The 21,857-nt window shown below is 42.1% G+C and overlaps 1 protein-coding gene across 1 annotated transcript in view; it reads right to left on the minus strand.

The window, feature by feature from the left end:
• LOC135524708 (glutamate receptor ionotropic, NMDA 2B-like) overlaps positions 1–21,857 on the minus strand; it is a 148,797-nt gene that overhangs the window by 125,858 nt on the left and 1,082 nt on the right. The window contains 1 exon segment of the mRNA XM_064952480.1: positions 16,120–16,613. Within this exon segment, the coding sequence (XP_064808552.1) occupies positions 16,120–16,128 (9 nt within the window). The 5' untranslated portion in view covers positions 16,129–16,613.

A 21,857-nucleotide genomic window follows, 5' to 3' on the forward strand; every position in this document is an offset into this window, starting at 1 on the left:
ATTTCCATATCGTTGGACAGTCAAGGATTGGTTAGCGAGCGTCTTCTTATCCATATGTCTACAATTTACGAATGTAAATGGTAGTAATTCATGTCCTTCGAGAAGGAGCAGCACACACATTATGAGAATAAATGGAATTTGCTTTAGCCTGACAGTAATGTTGAGTAGATGGTGATGTCCCTATTTAAATCACAGCCATGCAGCCGAATCCTCTGGATACTAATACTCTGGATTTTAATTAACATTGAGAAATGGAAAGAGAGAGAGATGGAGGGAAGGAGGGGCCGAGAGAGAGAGTGAGAGAAATAGCAAAAGAGAGAGAGATAGTTAATGAGTGAAAGCAGAGGTAGAGAGAGAGAGAGAGAGAGAGAGAGAGAGAGAGAGAGAGGGTGAGTGAAAGAGAGAGGGAGAGAAAGTGAAAGAGAGAGAGAGAGAGTGAAAGAGAGAGTGAAAGAGAGAGAGAGAGAGAGAGTGAAAGAGAGAGAGAGAGAGAGAGAGAGTGAAAGAGAGAGAGAGAGAGAGAGAGAGAGAGAGAGAGAGAGAGAGAGAGAGAGAGAGAGAGAGAGAGAGAGTGAAAGAGAGAGAGAGTGTGAGAGAGAGAGAGAGAGAGAGGAGAGAGAGAGAGAGAAAGAGAGAAAGAGAGAGAGAGCAAAGGGGAGAGAGAGATGGAAAGAGCGTTGGGAGCATCTGGGCATGAGGCAGTGAAGAAGGGAGACAGTTGGTTGAAATGGGGAGGCAGATGCAGGGAAGCAGAACATGAACAGTGGGAATAAGAGAGAAGAGAGGAGATAAAGGGGTAGAGGAAGTGACCATGTCTGGAGGAGACAGTCTCATCACCTTATTCATCCCCAGAAGTGGGGCCAAGATGATGTAATCATCAGTATGAGCCACTTGAGCTATCAGTGGTGAGTAGTAGTCATCAATCTGTTGCTTTCTCTATGGCCTAAAAAGGGAAGGAAAGTCACTATTTTACAGAAGAGGGTCTTAGGTGTTTGATTAAGTGTGCTTGAGCTCGGTCGAGGGGCTTTTCAATGTTAATTGTGCTTAAATGCCACAGACATGCATGCCTGCATACACACACATTCCCAGCCTGAAACACACACACACACACCCAGCCCTAAAAAAAAACTACTGATAGTAGGATAGGGTTCCTTTATCCCCTGGGGTCTGCATTAGCCCATTTCTTCCATATCTCCAGGACTTGATTGACCACGCTCATCTGGCTGCTCCTTACGGCAGCAGTACACAGCAGAGTAGAGGGGTCTCTATGTGGGCTGGAGTCTGTGGTCCGCTTCACAGTGACTGAACCTCCACTGGATTAGAACTATAAAGCCTCTATGACTGGACCTCCACTGGATTAGAACTATAAAGCCTCTATGACTGGACCTCCACTGGATTAGAACTATAAAGCCTCTATGACTGGACCACCACTGGATTAGAACTATAAAGCCTCTATGACTGGACCTCCACTGGATTAGAACTATAAAGCCTCTATGACTGGACCTCCACTGGATTAGAACTATAAAGCCTCTATGACTGGACCTCCACTGGATTAGAACTATGAAGCCTCTATGACTGGACCACCACTGGATTAGAACTATAAAGCCTCTATGACTGGACCTCCACTGGATTAGAACTATAAAGCCTCTATGACTGGACCACCACTGGATTAGAACTATAAAGCCTCTATGACTGGACCACCACTGGATAGCCATGTGGTTATATGTTCTATACAGTCTGGCACCTCTGTGTCATCACTCATTTCTATATTGCACCTATATACCTCTGTCTATGTATTCTCTGTTTGACAGATGTTAACTGCCATGCAAAAAACAACACTTGATACAGATAACTTTTCCTCATTCAAACCCAGAGACAGACTGTACTACTTTTGTCTTGCAAGATGTCTTTCTGGCAAGGCGGAGAGATGGGGGGTGATTAATTTTAGCCTACCCCCTGAGGACACTAGTTATGACCTGCTTCCCCCCCACCACCACCCTCCCAGTCTCGTTACCCTCCAACCCCACCCAATCCCTCCCCACCTCAGTGGTCATGGGTAATTAATTAGCAAGCTGTTCCCAGCAGAGGGCCAAATGAAAGCAAGCTCAGTGATACAGTCAAGGGGGGGGGGGCACCCAGACTCAGGAGGCAGGTTCACTTCACACAGTAGTTAGGGACACCCAGACTCAGGAGGCAGGTTCACTTCACACAGTAGTTAGGGACACCCAAACTTAGGAGGCAGGTTCCCTTCACACAGTTGTTAGGGACACCCAGACTCAGGAGGCAGGTTCACTTCACACAGTTGTTAGGGACACCCAGACTCAGGAGGCAGGTTCACTTCACACAGTAGTTAGGGACACCCAAACTTAGGAGGCAGGTTCCCTTCACACAGTTGTTAGGGACACCCAGACTCAGGAGGCAGGTTCACTTCACACAGTTGTTAGGGACACCCAGACTCAGGAGGCAGGTTCACTTCACACAGTAGTTAGGGACACCCAGACTCAGGAGGCAGGTTCACTTCACACAGTAGTTAGGGACACCCAAACTTAGGAGGCAGGTTCCCTTCACACAGTTGTTAGGGACACCCAGACGCAGGAGGCAGGTTCACTTCACACAGTAGTTAGGGACACCCAGACTCAGGAGGCAGGTTCACTTCACACAGTAGTTAGGGACACCCAGACTCAGGAGGCAGGTTCACTTCACACAGTAGTTAGGGACACCCAGACTCAGGAGGCAGGTTCACTTCACACAGTTGTTAGGGACACCCAGACTCAGGAGGCAGGTTCACTTCACACAGTAGTTAGGGACACCCAGACTTAGGAGGCAGGTTCACTTCACACAGTAGTTAGGGACACCCAAACTTAGGAGGCAGGTTCCCTTCACACAGTTGTTAGGGACACCCAGACTCAGGAGGCAGGTTCACTTCACACAGTAGTTAGGGACACTCAGACTCAGGAGTCTCCTGCACTTTGAGCCGCAATAATATTTTAGCCCACTGAGCTAAATCCTTGGCATTAGCATGTGGAATCGATCCAAATGTTCAGGTTTCAACCAAAGGGACTTATCACACAAGCCAGCTCTGATACACGACATTACATAGGGTACTGTAGCCTTCTGACGACATTACATAGGTTACTGCAGCCTACTGAAAACATTACATAGGTTATTGTAGCCTACTGACAACGTTACTGTACCCTACTGACAACATTACTGTAGCCTACTGACAACATTACTGTAGCCTACTGACAACATTACTGTAGCCTACTGACAACATTACTGTAGCCTACTGACAACATTACTGTAACATTACTGTAGCCTACTGACAACATTACTGTAGCCTACTGACAACGTTACTGTACCCTACTGACAACATTACTGTAGCCTACTGACAACGTTACTGTACCCTACTGACAACGTTACTGTAGCCTACTGACAACGTTACTGTACCCTACTGACAACATTACTGTAGCCTACTGACAACATTACTGTAGCCTACTGACAATGTTACTGTAGCCTACTGACAACGTTACTGTACCCTACTGACAACATTACTGTAGCGTACTGACAACATTACTGTAGCCTACTGACAACATTACTGTAGCCCACTGACAACATTACTGTAGCCTACTGACAACGTTACTGTACCCTACTGACAACATTACTGTACCCTACTGACAACATTACTGTAGCCTACTGACAATGTTACTGTACCCTACTGACAACATTACTGTAGCCTACTGACAACATTACTGTAGCCTACTGACAACATTACTGTAGCCTACTGACAACATTACATAGGTTACTATAGCCTACTGACGACATTACATAGGTTACTGTAGCCTACTGACAATATTACATAGGTTACTGTAGCCTACTGACAACATTACTGTAGCCTACTGACAACAATACTGTAGCCTAATGACAACATTACTGTAGCCTTCTGACGACGTTACATAGGTTATGTAGTCTACTGACAACATTACATAGGTTACTGTAGCCTCCTGACAACATTACTGTAGCCTAATGACAACATTACTGTAGCCTTCTGACAACGTTACATAGGTTATGTAGCCTACTGACAACATTACTGTAGCCTACTGACAGCATTACTGTAGCCTACTGACAACATTACTGTAGCCTACTGACAACATTACATAAATTACTGTAGCATACTGACAACATTACATAGGTTACTGCAGCGTACTGACAACATTACTGTAGCCTACTGACAACCTTACATAGGTTACTGTAGCCCACTGACATAGTTACATAGGTTACTGTAGCCTACTGACAACATTACATAGGTTAATGCAGCCTACTGACAATGTTACTGTAGCCTACTGACAACCTTACATAGGTTACTGTAGTCTACTAACAACGTTACATAGGTTACTGACGTCACATAGGTTACTGTAGCCTACTGACAACATTACTGTAGCCTACTGACAACATTACTGTAGCCTACTGACAACGTTACATAGGTTACTGTAGTCTAGTGACAACGTTACATTGGTTACTGTAGCCTACTGACAACATTACTGTAGCCTACTGACAACATTACTGTAGCCTACTGACAACGTTACATAGGTTACTGTAGTCTAGTGACAACGCTACATAGGTTACTGTAGCCTACTGACAACGTTACATAGGTTACTGTAGCCTACTGACAACGTTACTGTAGCCTACTGACAACATTACTGTAGCCTACTGACAACATTACTGTAGCCTACTGACAACGTTACATAGGTTAGTGTCGCCTACTGACAACATTACTGTAGCCTACTGACAACATTACTGTAGCCTACTGACAACATTACTGTAGCCTTCTGACGACGTTACATAGGTTATGTAGCCTACTGACAACATTACTGTAGCCTACTGACAGCATTACTGTAGTCTACTGACAACATTACTGTAGCCTACTGACAACATTACATAAATTACTGTAGCATACTGACAACATTACATAGGTTACTGCAGCGTACTGACAACATTACAGTAGCCTACTGACAACCTTACATATGTTACTGTAGCCCACTGACATAGTTACATAGGTTACTGTAGCCTACTGCCAACATTACATAGGTTACTGCAGCCTACTGACAATGTTACTGTAGCCTACTGACAACCTTACATAGGTTACTGTAGTCTACTGACAATGTTACATGGGTTACTGTAGCATACTGACAACATTACATAGGTTACTGCAGCCTACTGACAATGTTACTGTAGCCTACTGAAACCTTACATAGGTTACTGTTGTCTACTAACAACGTTACATAGGTTACTGACGTCACATAGGTTACTGTAGCCTACTGACAACATTACTGTAGCCTACTGACAACGTTACATAGGTTACTGTAGTCTAGTGACAACGTTACATTGGTTACTGTAGCTTACTGACAACATTACTGTAGCCTACTGACAACATTACTGTAGCCTTCTGACAACGTTACATAGGTTACTGTAGTCTAGTGACAACGCTACATAGGTTACTGTAGCCTACTGACAACGTTACATAGGTTACTGTAGCCTACTGACAACGTTACTGTAGCCTACTGACAACATTACTGTAGCCTACTGACAACATTACTGTAGCCTACTGACAACGTTACATAGGTTAGTGTCGCCTACTGACAACATTACTGTAGCCTACTGACAACATTACTGTAGCCTACTGACAACGGTACATAGGTTAGTGTAGCCTACTGACAACATTACTGTAGCCTACTGACAACATTACTGTAGCCTACTGACAACGTTACATAGGTTAGTGTAGTCTTCTGACAACGTCACATAGGTTACTGTAGTCTACTGACAACATTACTGTAGCCAACTGACAACGTTACATAGGTTACTGTAGCCTACTGACAACGTCGCATAGGTTACTGTAGCCTACTGACAACGTCACATGGGTTACTGTAGTCTACTGACAACGTTAAATAGGTTACTGTAGCCTACTGACAACGTTACATAGGTTACTGTAGCATACTGACAACGTTACATAGGTTACTGTAGGCTACTGACAACGTTACAAAGGTTACTGTAGCCTACTGACAACGTTACATAGGTTACTGTAGCATACTGACAACGTTACATAGGTTACTGTAGTCTACTGAATACGTTACATAGGTTACTGTAGCCTACTGACAATGTTACATAGGTTATGTAGCCTACTGACAACGTTACTGTACCCTACTGACAACATTACTGTAGCATACTGACAACCTTACATAGGTTACCGTAGCCCACTGACATAGTTACATAGGTTACTGTAGCCTACTGACAACATTACTGCAGCCTACTGACAACATTACTGTAGCCTACTGACAATGTTACATAGGTTACTGTAGTCTAGTGACAACGCTACATAGGTTACTGTAGCCTACTGACAACGTTACATAGGTTACTGTAGCCTACTGACGTTACTGTAGCCTACTGACAACATTACTGTAGCCTACTGACAACGTTACATAGGTTAGTGTAGCCTACTGACAACATTACTGTAGCCTACTGACAACATTACTGTAGCCTACTGACAACGTTACATAGGTTAGTGTAGTCTACTGACAACATTACTGTAGTCTTCTGACAACGTCACATAGGTTACTGTAGTCTACTGACAACATAACTGTAGCCAACTGACAACATCACATAGGTTACTGTAGCCTACTGACAACATTACATAGGTTACTGTAGCCTACTGACAATGTCGCATAGGTTACTGTAGCCTACTGACAACTTCACATGGGTTACTGTAGTCTACTGACAACGTTACATAGGTTACTGTAGCCTACTGACAACGTTACATAGGTTACTGTAGCATACTGACAACATTACATAGGTTACTGTAGTCTACTGACAACGTTACATAGGTTACTGTAGGCTACTGACGACGTTACATAGGTTACTGTAGTCTACTGTCAACATTAAATAGGTTACTGTAGTCTACTGACAACGTTACATAGGTTACTGTAGCCTACTGACAACGTTACATAGGTTACTGTAGTATACCGTCATCGTTACATAGGTTACTGTAGCCCACTGACAACGTTACATAGGTTACTGTAGTCTACTGACAACGTTACATAGGTTACTGTAGCCTACAGACATCGTTACATAGGTTACTGTAGCCCACTGACATAGTTACATAGGTTACTGTAGCATACTGACAACGTTACATAGGTTACTGTAGTCTACTGACAACGTTACATAGGTTACTGTAGCCTACTGACAACGTTACATAGGTTACTGTAGCCTACTGACAACGTCACATAGGTTACTGTAGTCTACTGACAACGTTACATAGGTTACTGTAGCCTACTGACAACGTTACATAGGTTACTGTAGCCTACTGACAACGTCACATAGGTTACTGTAGCCTACTGACAACATTACTGTAGCCTACTTGACAACATTACTGTAGCCTACTGACAACGTTACATAGGTTACTGTAGCCTACTGACAACGTTACATAGGTTACTGACGTCACATAGGTTACTGTAGTCTAGTGACAACGTTACATTGGTTACTGTAGCCTACTGACAACATTACATAGGTTACTGTAGCCTACTGACAACGTCACATAGGTTACTGTAGCCTACTGACAACATTACTGTAGCCTACTGACAACATTACTGTAGCCTTCTGACAACGTTACATAGGTTACTGTAGTCTAGTGACAACGCTACATAGGTTACTGTAGCCTACTGACAACGTTACATAGGTTACTGTAGCCTACTGACAACGTTACTGTAGCCTACTGACAACATTACTGTAGCCTACTGACAACATTACTGTAGCCTACTGACAACGTTACATAGGTTAGTGTAGTCTACTGACAACATTACTGTAGCCTACTGACAACACTACTGTAGCCTACTGACAACATTACTGTAGGCTACTGACAACGTTACATAGGTTAGTGTAGTCTACTGACAACGTCACATATGTTACTGTAGTCTAGTGACAACATTACTGTAGCCAACTGACAACATCACATAGGTTACTGTATCCTACTGACAACATTACATAGGTTACTGTAGCCTACTGACAACATTACTGTAGCCTACTGACAACGTTACTAGGTTACTGTAGCCTCCTGACAACGTCACATAGGTTACTGCAGCCTAGTGACAACATTACTGGAGCCTACTGACAACATTACTGTAGCCAACTGACGACGTTACATAGGTTACTGTAGCCTACTGACAACGTTACACAGGTTACTGCAGCCTACTGACAACGTTACTGTAGTCTACTGACAACATTACATAGGTTACTGTAGCCCACTGACATAGTTACATAGGTTACTGTAGCCTACTGACAACATTACATTGGTTACTGTAGTCTACTGACAACGTTACTGTAGTCTACTGACAACATTACATAGGTTACTGTAGCCTACTGACAACATTACATTGGTTACTGTAGTATACTGACAACGTTACTGTAGCATACTGACAACATTACATAGGTTATTGTAGCCTACTGACAACGTTACTGTACCCTACTGACAACATTACTGTAGCCTACTGACAACCTTAAATAGGTTACTGTAGCCCACTGACATAGTTACATAGGTTACTGTAGCCTACTGACAACATTACATTGGTTACTGTAGCCACCTGACAACATTACTGTAGCCTACTGACAACATTACATAGGTTACTGTAGCCTACTGACAACATCACATAGGTTACTGCAGCCTACTGACAACATTACTGTAGCCTAATGACAACATTACTGTAGCCTACTGACAACATTACATAAATTACTGTAGTCTACTGACAACGTTACATAGGTTACTGTAGCATACTGACAACGTTGCATAGGTTACTGTAGCCTACTGACAACGTTACATAGGTTACTGTAGTCTACTGACAACGTTACATAGGTTACTGTAGCATACTGACGACGTTACATAGGTTACTGTAGCATACTGACAACGTTACATAGGTTACTGTAGCCTACTGACAACGTTACATAGGTTACTGTAGCCTACTGACAACGTTACATAGGTTACTGTAGCCTACTGACAACGTTACATAGGTTACTGTAGTCTAGTGACAACGCTACATAGGTTACTGTAGCCTACTGACATCGTTACATAGGTTACTGACGTCACATAGGTTACTGTAGTCTACTGACAACATTACTGTAGCCTACTGACAACATTACTGTAGCCTACTGACAACGTTACATAGGTTACTGTAGTCTAGTGACAACGTTACATTGGTTACTGTAGCCTACTGACAACATTACTGTAGCCTACTGACAACATTACTGTAGCCTACTGACAACGTTACATAGGTTACTGTTGTCTAGTGACAACGCTACATAGGTTACTGTAGCCTACTGACAACGTTACATAGGTTACTTTAGCCCACTGACAACGTTACATAGGTTACTGTAGCCTACTGACAACGTTACTGTAGCCTACTGACAACATTACTGTAGCCTACTGACAACATTACTGTAGCCTACTGACAACGTTACTAGGTTACTGTAGCCTACTGACAACATTACATCGGTTACGGTAGCCTACTGAAAACATTACTGTAGCCTACTGACAACATTACATAGGTTACGGTAGGTTATGGGGCGGCAGGGTAGCCTAGTGGTTAGAGCGTTGGACTTGTAACCGAAAGTTTGCAAGTTCGAATCCCCAAGCTGACAAGGTACAAATCTGTCGTTCTGCCCCTGAACAGGCAGTTAACCCACTGTTCCTAGGCCGTCATTGAAAATAAGAATTTGTTCTTAACTGACTTTCCTAGTAAAATAAAGGTAAAATAAAAAATAAATAACATGGTAACCTACTGAAAACGTTACTGCAGCCTACTGACAACATTACATAGGTTACGGTTGCCTGCTGACAACATTACATAGGATACGGTAGCCTACTGACAACATTACTGTAGCCTACTGACAACATTACGGTAGCCTACTGACAACATTACATAGGTTACGGTAGCCTACTGAAAACGTTACTGCAGCCTACTGATGACATTACATAGGTTACGGTAGCCTACTGAAAACGTTACTGTAGCCTACTGACAACATTACATAGGTTACGGTAGCCTACTGACAACATTACTGTAGCCTACTGACAACATTACGGTATCCTACTGACAACATTACATAGGTTACGGTAGCCTACTGAAAACGTTACTGCAGCCTACTGACAACATTACATAGGTTACGGTAGCCTACTGAAAACGTTACTGTAGCCTACTGACAACATTACATAGGTTACGGTAGCCTACTGACAACATTACATAGGTTACGGTAGCCTACTGACAACATTACTGTAGCCTACTGACAACATTACGGTATCCTACTGACAACATTACATAGGTTACGGTAGCCTACTGACAACATTACTGTAGCCTACTGACAACATTACGGTAGCCTACTGACAACATTACATAGGTTACGGTAGCCTACTGAAAACGTTACTGCAGCCTACTGACAACATTACATAGGTTACGGTAGCCTACTGAAAACGTTACTGCAGCCTACTGACAACATTACATAGGTTACGGTAGCTTACTGTAAATGTTACTGCAGCCTACTGACAACATTACATAGGTTACGGTAGCCTACTGACAACATTACATAGGTTACGGTAGCCTACTGAAAACGTTACTGCATCCTACTGACAACATTACATAGGTCACGGTAGCCTACTGACAACATTACATAGGTTACGGTAGCCTACTGAAAACGTTACTGTAGCCTACTGACAACATTACATAGGTTACGGTAGCCTACTGAAAACGTTACTGCAGCCTACTGACAACATTACATAGGTTACGGTAGCCTACTGACAACATTACATAGGTTACGGTAGCCTACTGACAACATTACTGTAGCCTACTGACAACATTACATAGGTTACGGTAGCCTACTGAAAACGTTACTGCAGCCTACTGATAACATTACATAGGTTACGGTAGCCTACTGACAACATTACATAGGTTACGGTAGCCTACTGACAACATTACATAGGTTACGGTAGCTTACTGAAAACGTTACTGCAGCCTACTGACAACATTACATAGGTTACGGTAGCCTACTGACAACATGACATAGGTTACGGTAGCCTACTGAAAACGTTACTGCAGCCTACTGACAACATTACATAGGTTACGGTAGCCTACTGACAACATTACATAGGTTACGGTAGCTTACTGAAAACGTTACTGTAGCCTACTGATGACATTACAAGCGTAAATCAGAAATTAGGGAGAGATGGTCAATTACAGAAGAATGGATGGACTTTTCAATGCCAGTTAAGGATACAATAGTATCACCTTTTCACGTTGGATTTATTAAATACAAAAGATAAGACATGTTTTTAATTCTAGTGCTGCTCTGAACACACAAGCTCATTAGCTAGCTAGCTTGCTCTGGTACCAATATTAAACCAACTCGGAAGTTCAAAGTTCCTCCATAGAAGCCACTCCTCCGTAGGTATAATTCTGTGGGCCTAATTCAGATAATGCATGTCATAACAAGATGCTCAGAGCTTCAAGGCAAGCTTCCTACATCCTCCTTCCTCACCCTGAAAACTTCCGTTGCATCTCCCGCCCTACACTGTGACTGGCAGCACAGTATGTGTGTTCGTCTTTCATTATGATTAAACCATGCTGTTACGGCAAAATACAATTTATTATTGACAACTTGCCTATACAGATTCAATCGCTTACCGGCTCCACAGCAAGCTGTTCTGTATGCACTGATTGGTGAAGTAATATAATGTCGAGCTAAATGTAAAATAAAATGGATGTTTCAGAGGTTTTAAAAAGGAACAGAAAGGAACGATATAAACCGTTTAATTTGGGGCTTCAAACTGGTTCAGAACTTTATTTTGCTAGTGGGAACAATGGAACAGAATGAAAAAATAATGGTTCTGTTCACAACAAAACAATTGGAAAATAACTTTATTTCCAACCCCTGATTTCAAGTGTTTTATAAATTAGCTATACTCCTGGTTTGGCTAGTAAACCTCTTGTATATGGTCAACACTGCACCCTGCTAACTTGAATACAATGGAATCACCCACAGCATACTAACGATCACATCGGCTCTTTGTGTTATTTTGTAGATAGGTCCCTTGGGGAAAGAGTTTGTCACGGAGGTTTGAAACTACAAAGGAGTATCATGCTTTATCTTCATGGCATGTACTCTACTGTAGCCTGGTTAGATCACACTCCATCTACGAATCTCTTTCACCCTCTTCATCTCCTCCGTTAAATGTATCATTATCCTCTCACTATCCTTCCTTCTCTGAAGAGTCACCTGCACAACACATGATGATCCCAGTTCTTCTCTTTTCTCTCTCATTTGTAATTCATCAAATGTTACTTCCCTTATTCCTTCAACCTGTTCTGGTATCATACCCTCCCTCTGTCACTCTCTCTCTACACCGCCACCCCTCTCTCAATGAGCCGCACTCCCCTTTTCTTCTGCCTCTCTGTCTCTGAAAAACCTGACTCTCTCTACCCCCTCTCCATTTCTCTTTCTCTCCCTCTTCACCTCTCTCTCTCCCTTCTCTTTCTCTCTCCTTCTCGCTGTAACTCTGTCTGCCTGTCAAAAAGCGTCTTCAAAAGAGGTTCCGTCGGCGTGAGAGGGAACAGTGACAATGTCAACAACAAAAAAGGTTCGCACAGCATCTACACATTCTGATCATATAACCAACGAGACTCTCAGTGTGCTGCATTGACTCAAGTCAAGAGAAGCCAAGATATTTCAATGGAGACATTTCTCTATTCAAAAGCAGTATACACCCTAGCCTATCAATTTTATCCAAGCACCTAGACTAGGGTTGTGTCTCAAATGACACCTTATTCCCTGTTTAGTGCACTTCCTTTTGGTCAAAAGTAGTGCAGTACATAGGGAATAGAATGCCATTTGGGACACGGAGGAGGAGGAGGAGGATATCAGGTAGCCTATTAAGGGAAATAGGTATCGAAGGGGCAATTCAAGGCATGCCGATGAGTTGAGCTGATATGGCACTCTAAGAATCTACAACGACCAAGACATTCCGATCATGTCATTTACAGAACAAACCGCCAAAGAGAGGGGATCAGTAACCTACCGATTAGACTCGCATTGTGCTGCATTGACTCAAGTCAAAATAAGTGGTCCTCTGTAGCTCAGTTGGTAGATCATGGACAGTGGGTTCGATTCCCAGAGCCACTTGTACGTAAAATGTATGAAAGCATGACTAAGTCACTTTGGATAAACGTGTCAGGATATTTCAGTGAAGATGCATTTTCTTCTATTCAAAGTCCCTATCCTATAAATTGTATCAAAACACCTACACTAGAAGTATATTCGGTTGCCTGTTAAGAGGGATACGTGTTGAAGGAATGCTGATATGAGTGAGAGCATGAGAAAGAATGGCCCTCTAAGAAGCTACGGTATGTGGGCTGCAGCAGTATCACAGTGATGGGGCCCATCTATGCTATTCTTAGACCTTCCATCCTACCTTCAAAGACAGTCACACATGACTGGCAGTGGTGGTGGGGGGAAAAAAGAGAGAGGTAGAAAAAGAGAGACATTTGGAATGCTTATTTTCATCACAGAGAAGCAAACGGTGAGTGGGTGGGAGTCAGATGATCGTCACTTATTTTTCGACATCGACGATGGGTCAATACACTGATGGTCGTTCGGGAAAAGTCTATACTTGGGAGATGGTGATGCCTTACAGGTTCAACGAGGAATGAGAAGAGGACCAGAAAAAGTCTAGAGTAAGAAAATAACTATTTAAATGTCTTTAACTTTGACCACAAGGAATACTGTACATCTCTCCTCTCACAAACAAACAGACACGCACACGCACACTGTCCGATACATTCGAGTACACAAAAACCTGTCAGCCTGCACTTCGAGTCCCCTTAATCCTTTAATGACTCCATCAATATTTGTAAAGCCAGTCAAATGAAGCCAGAAGCCAATAGAGTTGCCTGCCAGGTCGTCTGTCTGTGGCCATGATGCACTGCTGCCACTCTCTCTCAACACGCACGCACGCACGCACACGCACACACACACACACACACACACACACACACACACACACTCTGGTCACAAGCTACTGCTCGCAGAAGGGGGCTGCCACACCACTAAGCCCGGCAAGAGAACAAGAGAACACGTAATCCACCACAAACCAAACCAGCTCCACAAACAAGCTCCTTCTGGGCCGCACGCTCCCGTTCCCAATCTATCTGTCTGTGTCCCAAATGGCACGCTATTCCCTATTTAGTGCAATATTTTTTCCCCATAGGGCTCTGGTCAAAAGAGGTGCCCATTATAAGGAATAGGATGTCATTTGAGACGTAACCTCTGTCTGAGATCTCCATCCTCAGTCAGATAAATGACCCTTTCACTCGCTCTGGGTTTCATTCAGTCTGTCTGTCTCTCCCTGTCCCTCTCAAGTCAAGGGCTTCATTGGCATGGGAAACATAATGTATGTTAACATTGCCAAAGCATGTGAACTAGATAATAAACAAAAGTGAAATCAACAACAAACATTAACAGTAAACAGTTCCAAAAGACATGTCTATATATAGTGTTGTAACGATGTGCAAATGGTTTAAGTACAAAAGGGAAAATAAATAAACATAAATATGGTGGTGTTGGCTCTTCACTGGTTTCCCTTTTCTTGTGGCAACAGGTCACAAATCTTGCTGCTGTGATGGAACACTGTGGTATTTCACCCAGTAGATATCAGAGTTTATCAAAATTGGGCCTCTCTCTCTCTCTCTCCCTCTCTCTCTCTCTGTCTGTCTGTCTGTCTGTCTGTCTGTCTGTCTGTCTGATTACCTTTCTGCTTCCCTGTCCATCTCTCTCCTGCTCTCTGTCTCACTTCCAGTCTCTACATCCACTATTAGATAAACCTGTCTCTCTGCCTCACTTCCAGTCTCTACATCCACTATTAGATAAACCTGTCTCTCTGTCTCACTTCCAGTCTCTACATCCACTATTAGATAAACCTGTCTCTCTGTCTCACTTCCAGTCTCTACATCCACTATTAGATAAACCTGTCTCTCTGTCTCACTTCCAGTCTCTACATCCACTATTAGATAAACCTGTCTCTCTGTCTCACTTCCAGTCTCCACATCCACTATTAGATAAACCTGTCTTTCTGTCTCACTTCCAGTCTCCACATCCACTATTAGATAAACCTGTCTCTCTGTCTCACTTCCAGTCTCCACATCTAGATAAACCTGTCTCTGTGCCCCCCCACCACCCCACCCCACAGCTCTCTTCACTTCCAGTTTTCCATCCACGTTTAGTTCCCTCTACGCCCACCCCAGGGAGAGAGAGAGGAAGACAATTAGTCCTTCCTTCATCCTCCATTCTCAACCTTTTTCCATTTCTAGTTTCATTCTCTACTTCACGCTTTTCTCTCGATCTCGCTGGTACTGAAAACAAATGGTTCTAGATTTAAATAACAAACCCGAAAATGTGCAATGACTGTTTGTACATACTAAATGGAGTAATAACATTGGTTGCTGACGGCCAAAAGAGGGGACTTTGGTTTCACTGGTCATATTAGATCATTACTGTTCACAAAAGACATGTAAATAAGCCCTTTCAAAGGCAGACAGTTACACATCCAGCCTCATATGGATATTGTATCACACATAAAGAAACGGAAGGCTTTTCAATCGAACCTGCATTGTGATATTTAGGCAGCGCTCTTTCTCTCCAAAAACCACCACTACTACCAGATACATTCCGCTCATGGGTGGATGCGTCCAGTTTTCACAATAACAAGTGTGTACGTTCACGGATAATAGTTTATTATCGAATACACTTCACAATTATATATGTTTTTAAATGCATTTCGTGAACTAACACTCGCAATTGGCTTTTTCTCCTCTCCCTTGCCAGCTCTGACTTTGCTGATAGCTACTTTATAGGGTGGAAATGTACTGGTTGTCCCACCTAGCTAGCTTAAGGTGAATGGATAAGAGCATCTGCCAAATGACTACAATGTACATGTAATAAACATTGCAGGTTTGATTGAATTTCGGGCCTAAGACTGATGGACTGCATCTGTGAAACAGAGAGAAAAGGTCAAACATAAAAGGCCTTGGGGGGTCCTACCTTGTACATTGCCAGCCCAGATCTCCTCTCTACTCTTCAGAACTGGCATGGTGGTGTGGTCTGGGACCCAACTACTCCTCTCATAGCACCGGGTGGAGGGAAGGATGAACAGATGAAGCCGTGCAGAGAGAAGTAGACGTGAAGAGGGCTTATGGAGTGAGGGATGAGCACCGGGATTGAACAAGTGTGCGTGTGTCAAGTTTGAGTGTGTAAGGAGAACTCAAAAAATAAATTGAGAAATGACGAATGGAGAGGGGCGAGGCGCTCTCTCATTCGTCTCCTGTCGTCTGACTCATCCTCCCGTCTTCTTCCACTGGAGGATACAGCGCGGCGAGGTTTCCTCTGACAACTCCGTGTGTGTGTGTGAACAACGGTTGCCTTGGCAATGCGGAGATTAGAGCGTGTCTTCCTCCTTCCCTTTTTCCGTGTCTTCTGTCGCTCCCCTCGTTTATTTAGTCACCATCATCGGTCTGTACGTTGGGTCTTTGTCAAGACTGGGGGAGAGAGGAGAGAAGGGAGACAGAGAGATGGTCAATAACAAGACATGATCTGTTAGGGCGAATGTTTCTCTGCTTAATGGTGAATTCTTTTGTGTCGTTTGTATACACAAGTCAATTGCTTCAGAGGTTCAAGGCTTTTAACACAGCTTTTCACCTTTCACTTCACAATCTGAATTCAAATCCTTTCTGACTTATGGATTGGCTCTTGGCCAACACACAATTATGCAGTGTGATTTATCTCCTTATCACAAATCATAAAAGTTCCATATTATACACTGACAGACAGTAGAAAATGTGTGCAAAAGAAAAATGGTACTTAGTTCATTTTGTCTGTTGGTTGGATTCAACTTTGGCCTAACATTAAATACCACTTTTTAAAATCAAATTTCAAAAAATATCCCATATCTTACATTAACAGACACACAAAATGTGTAAAACATATAGTAACCACTTTGCCAATGTTGACATTAAAGGCCCAGTGAAGTCAAAAACTTGATTATCCTGTGTGTTATGTATATTTCCACAATATGAGGTTGGAGTTTTGGCCTGCCTATCACCAGGCAGTAAATGAGTTAATAGCCAAATAAGAAAAAGAGTTCCAAACCTCTCTGCCAATAACAGTCCTAGCAAAATTCTTGCTTGAGAAACGTATATTTGCTAAAAAGCTATTTTTGTTGAGTTTTTTGCTATTTTAATTAATAACAATCACAGTAAGGTACTAGATTGCCACCAGTAAATGATTTAATATTGAAAAACAAACAGCTGCATTGGCTCTTTATGTATTCAAGGTTTGTAATGGGTAGATTTAACTTGAGCCTAACATTCAGTACATTCAACATTAGATTTCTAGAAAAAGTTCCATACACAATAGACATATAAAATGGGTTAAACAAATAGGAAGCACTTTGCTTGATGATAAGTATTCAAGAAGCAACTTTGGCCTAACACCCACTAGTCTCTGATCTTGCCCGTGTAATATATGCATCATTCTCTCATGTTCTCTTCCTGCCTTCATCCCTTCCCACTTTTGTAGATGGGTTGTGTCCTGCCTTTCCCTGCTGTATTTTACCATGTTGCCCTCTAGGAAGAGAGAGTGTGTGTGTGTGTGTGTGTGTGTGTGTGTGTGTGTGTGTGTGTGTGTGTGTGTGTGTGTGTGTGTGTGTGTGTGTGTGTGTGTGTGTGTGTGTGTGTGTGTGTGTGTGTGTGCGTGCGTGCGTGCGTGCGTGCGTGCGTGCGTGCGTGCGTGCGTGCGTGCGTGCGTGCGTGCGTGCGTACACACATTTTAGCCCTGGGAAAAATGTCAAAGGATATCACTGTGTGAGGATTTTTTATCCTGCCTGGCAGAGTGATAAATTATGTATTCAACACATTTTATTTCCAAAACCCATCTTTCTCTCTTTCCAACTGTAATTATCTCAAACTCCTTCAGTAGTATTTAAATGACATTAATACTGCAAATGATGTATTGGGCTCAAAGAAACATACGCACACTTCGGCAATTAAATACTGTATCACATGCAAGTAAGCCGGCCAGCCCTAGCCTCACTACAATCAAACAGCGTCTTTCAAAGACAATTATTCAGAAATATACAATATGATATATTGTGGTGATAGTAAAATGGATTAAGCAAAACTACTGATTATTAACATCTATCTGGAAAGGGTAGCAGATTGGAGTCTCCTTGCTAAATACATAATTATAACTTCCTTTGCCCCCTTCAAAAATGGAAAGTATAGCATATGATAAAGGAAATATGTGAGTTACTGGGATACAATGTAAATCACTTTGAGACTCAATAAAAAGTGCTAGGTCTATAGCCCACATACAGTAAATGCAAGCCATTATCATGTCTTTACAAAATTGACCAGAAATGTCACAAATTGAATGTGTAGGCTCGCCGAGCCAAATGCAGCAACATAATCTCACCTTTAGAACCGAGATGGAGGGCTGGATGGATGCCCTTTGTGAGTTAGAGACAGGAAGACATTGTCTGAGTCCCGAATGGCACCATATCACCTATACAGTGTACTACTTTCGGCCAAATCCCTGTGGGCCCTCGTCAGAGGTAGTGTACTATATAGGGAACAGGGTGCCATTTGAGACGGAGACATTGTCAAAAAATGTACCTGGGAGGAACATTGTGTATTATAAATAGTAATAAGAGCTCACTCTCCAAGCGTAGTGTCATCCCTCCTCACTGTGCTGGGTTAAAAGCCTGCCTAAATCATTCAGACTGCTTGGGTCTACAGTACACTATACTCAATTACCATCAACGCGCTGAAACTTTGAGAGACTACTTTTACTCTAATGATTAAGATGGAGGACTAGGAAGGAGAATTAGTTTTAAAAAAAGCTTCATCCAAGGCCTTCGTAAAGGAAAGTCTGGACTTAAAATTATATCTCACATCCACTAACATCTGACATTGACTTAAACTTTGCAACCGATTGACTTCAACCACTTAAGATAAGAATCAGATTTGATACTATATGACATTTTGTAGAATTGTAGATAACATGAAAGTTAGTTGATCAATACTTAGGTCTTGGGTAATGACTAAGTAGGAGCTGTGGCAGTTATATATGCTGCCTCTAATATCAAAATAACCAAAAGCAAGCCAAGAATTTCACATTTTGGGGGAATATGAATTACATTCACAAGCACAGTTTTCACCATGCACCAACCTCCATTTTAGACCCCATTTCCATAAGAAGCTTAAGTGAATTTCTCAGAAATGACTAATTGGCATATGGGGTAGTGCCTGTCATCTCTCTATTGAAAAGAAAAACAACAAACGGCATTAGGACACTCAAGCCTGCAGTGAACCACCACGGGAATCCTATGATGCAGCCTGAAATCAACACTTTAGGGGGCCTCAAAGAGGACCAAGCATGCCCTGGCTGGTGTACGATTCACTGTGTCACTCATTTAAACAGATTCATCACACAGACAGTTGAATGTAAGGGGAAGCATGGGAGGAAATAAAGCTAAGTATCTGAAAATATCAAAATAAGATAGAGATACTGAACTAAAACCATATCGAAACAAGCCATAATGCAGCCACAACGGACCAAATTGCAAAAGGACAGTCAAATGACCTGTACACTCTGTATTGCACATAACAGATATAGGCTAGGCTCTATGGGCTATTCGTTAAGCACGCCTTTCCTATGCATTTGGTATTCAGACTTACCTTATGAAGGTGCGTAACGGGCTTTGCAAGCGTGGTTCCCTTGCGCACACTCAATAAATGTAATTCAACTGCTGAAAACTCTCCCACTTGCTGGCCAACAGAGTTTCTTGTATAGTTTTTATTCAATATGGTTGTCAGTACATTTATGTTAAGCCATACGGCGTGGCTTTAAGTTTGAATTTTGTTGACGGACACAACAGAATATATCGAACGGGTTTAGAATATTAGGGATAAATGAAGGAAAGCCATCTCAATATATGAAATTGGTAGATTTAAAAATGCTCGGATATTGTATATTATTTAATTAACTGAGGAAAATATTTATGAATCATAAAAAAAACTGGTTTGGTGAGCCTTCATGAGCGAAAGAAAGAAAACGATGGTTTGATTCATTCTGAAAATTGCCACATTCAGTTCTTCAACCCATGTTAATGTTGGAAGATTACTGTACATATAATTATAATAGGGAGAACACTGCACAATAGTAGGTTATAGCCTCATCTACTGCCTGCACTAACCATGGAACTGTGTGACGACACAGCCAAGTATTGCACAAGGGTTCAAACTGTCGAGGCTTGGTCTGCCCGCTCCATAACGATTTAACTAGCCTACATGTCATTTATCATATACAGAACCAGTCAAACGTTTGGGACACACCTACTCATTCAAAGGGTTTTTCTTTATTTGTACTATTTTCTACATGTAGACTAATAGTGAAGACAACATATATGTCCGTCAAAAAAAAATCAAACTTAAAGCCACACCGTATTTAAAGGGATGGCTTAAGATCAGCAACAACCAAAAAGCTGTGACATCGTTTGCAGAGGATTCACATGTAGGTAAACAAAACAACGTAATTAAATGGAATGATAATGTAGTCTATACCAACTGAAGGGAACTAACAGTCAATTGGCAGTTGAATATGTGTTGTTATTCGGCTTACTGAAAGTTGATAATGATAGTAGCTAATATTTTACATTATAGAAATATGGGCATATAATTAAGACTCAAATCTTTTTCCACATTGAGTTATTTATTTATTTTATTGAACCTATTCAAGTCAGTTAAGAACAAATTCTTATTTACAATGACGGCCTGCACCACACCTTGACGACGCTGGGCCAATTGTGTGCCGCACTATGGGACTCCCAATCACGGCCGGTTGTGATACAGACTGGAATTGAACCAGGGTCTGTAGTGACGCTTCTAACACTGAGATGCAGTGCCTTTGACCGCTGCGCCACTCGGGAGCCTCCTGAATGCACTGTACATAGCTCTTATCAATAGATCTTATCAAATTGTAAATTACAGTGCATGAAGAAGATGCTTTTTCCACTTGGAACCAGTAGGTTCACTAGACCTTATTCATGGTTTCCTTATGAGTAAAGGTGGTAGACTTATTAGGGAATTAAATCAAGGTCAGAATACGGTGTATCTGTAGACACCTCTGCTGTACCTTCATTTATTCCATCTTCATCCAAAATGAACAGCAGGTGAAGAGTACACTATTCTCATGCTTAATAGAGAGAAAGGTACATAAAAAGGGAATTACGTTAATTTACACGCACTTAACTCGTGTCAGAATCGTGCCCTATTGAAGATAGATAGATCAAACCAGCAAGACAATGCAGCCATACTAGACCATGGATCTTAATTTGACCTATATTGCCACAGCAAAATAATCCTGCAGCAACAGGATTTGAACGTTTAGTCCATAATGTTGCTTGATCGGTGGTTAGGTTATTAAACTGGCCAAAAGCAGACTACATGAAAAGTACAATATTGTTTATATAACTTTGTCAGCGTGGGTTTTCAGTGAATTGATGTAAATCACAAAGCTCGATATTTCTCAGCAACAAAAGTGATCAAATTAGGATCCTACATCTATACATGAACAGTATCACTCTGCATTGTAGCCTACTGTGCATGTGACCAATAACATTTGATTTGATGTACTAATTGAGTGAGTTATATATAGACACAAAACAATGTGTTTAGATGGAGAGGAGAGGAGGGGCAGGCCTAAAGACCACATCAGTGATCATC

Source organism: Oncorhynchus masou, chromosome 4, assembly GCF_036934945.1.
Source record: "Oncorhynchus masou masou isolate Uvic2021 chromosome 4, UVic_Omas_1.1, whole genome shotgun sequence".
Lineage (NCBI taxonomy): Eukaryota > Metazoa > Chordata > Actinopteri > Salmoniformes > Salmonidae > Oncorhynchus > Oncorhynchus masou.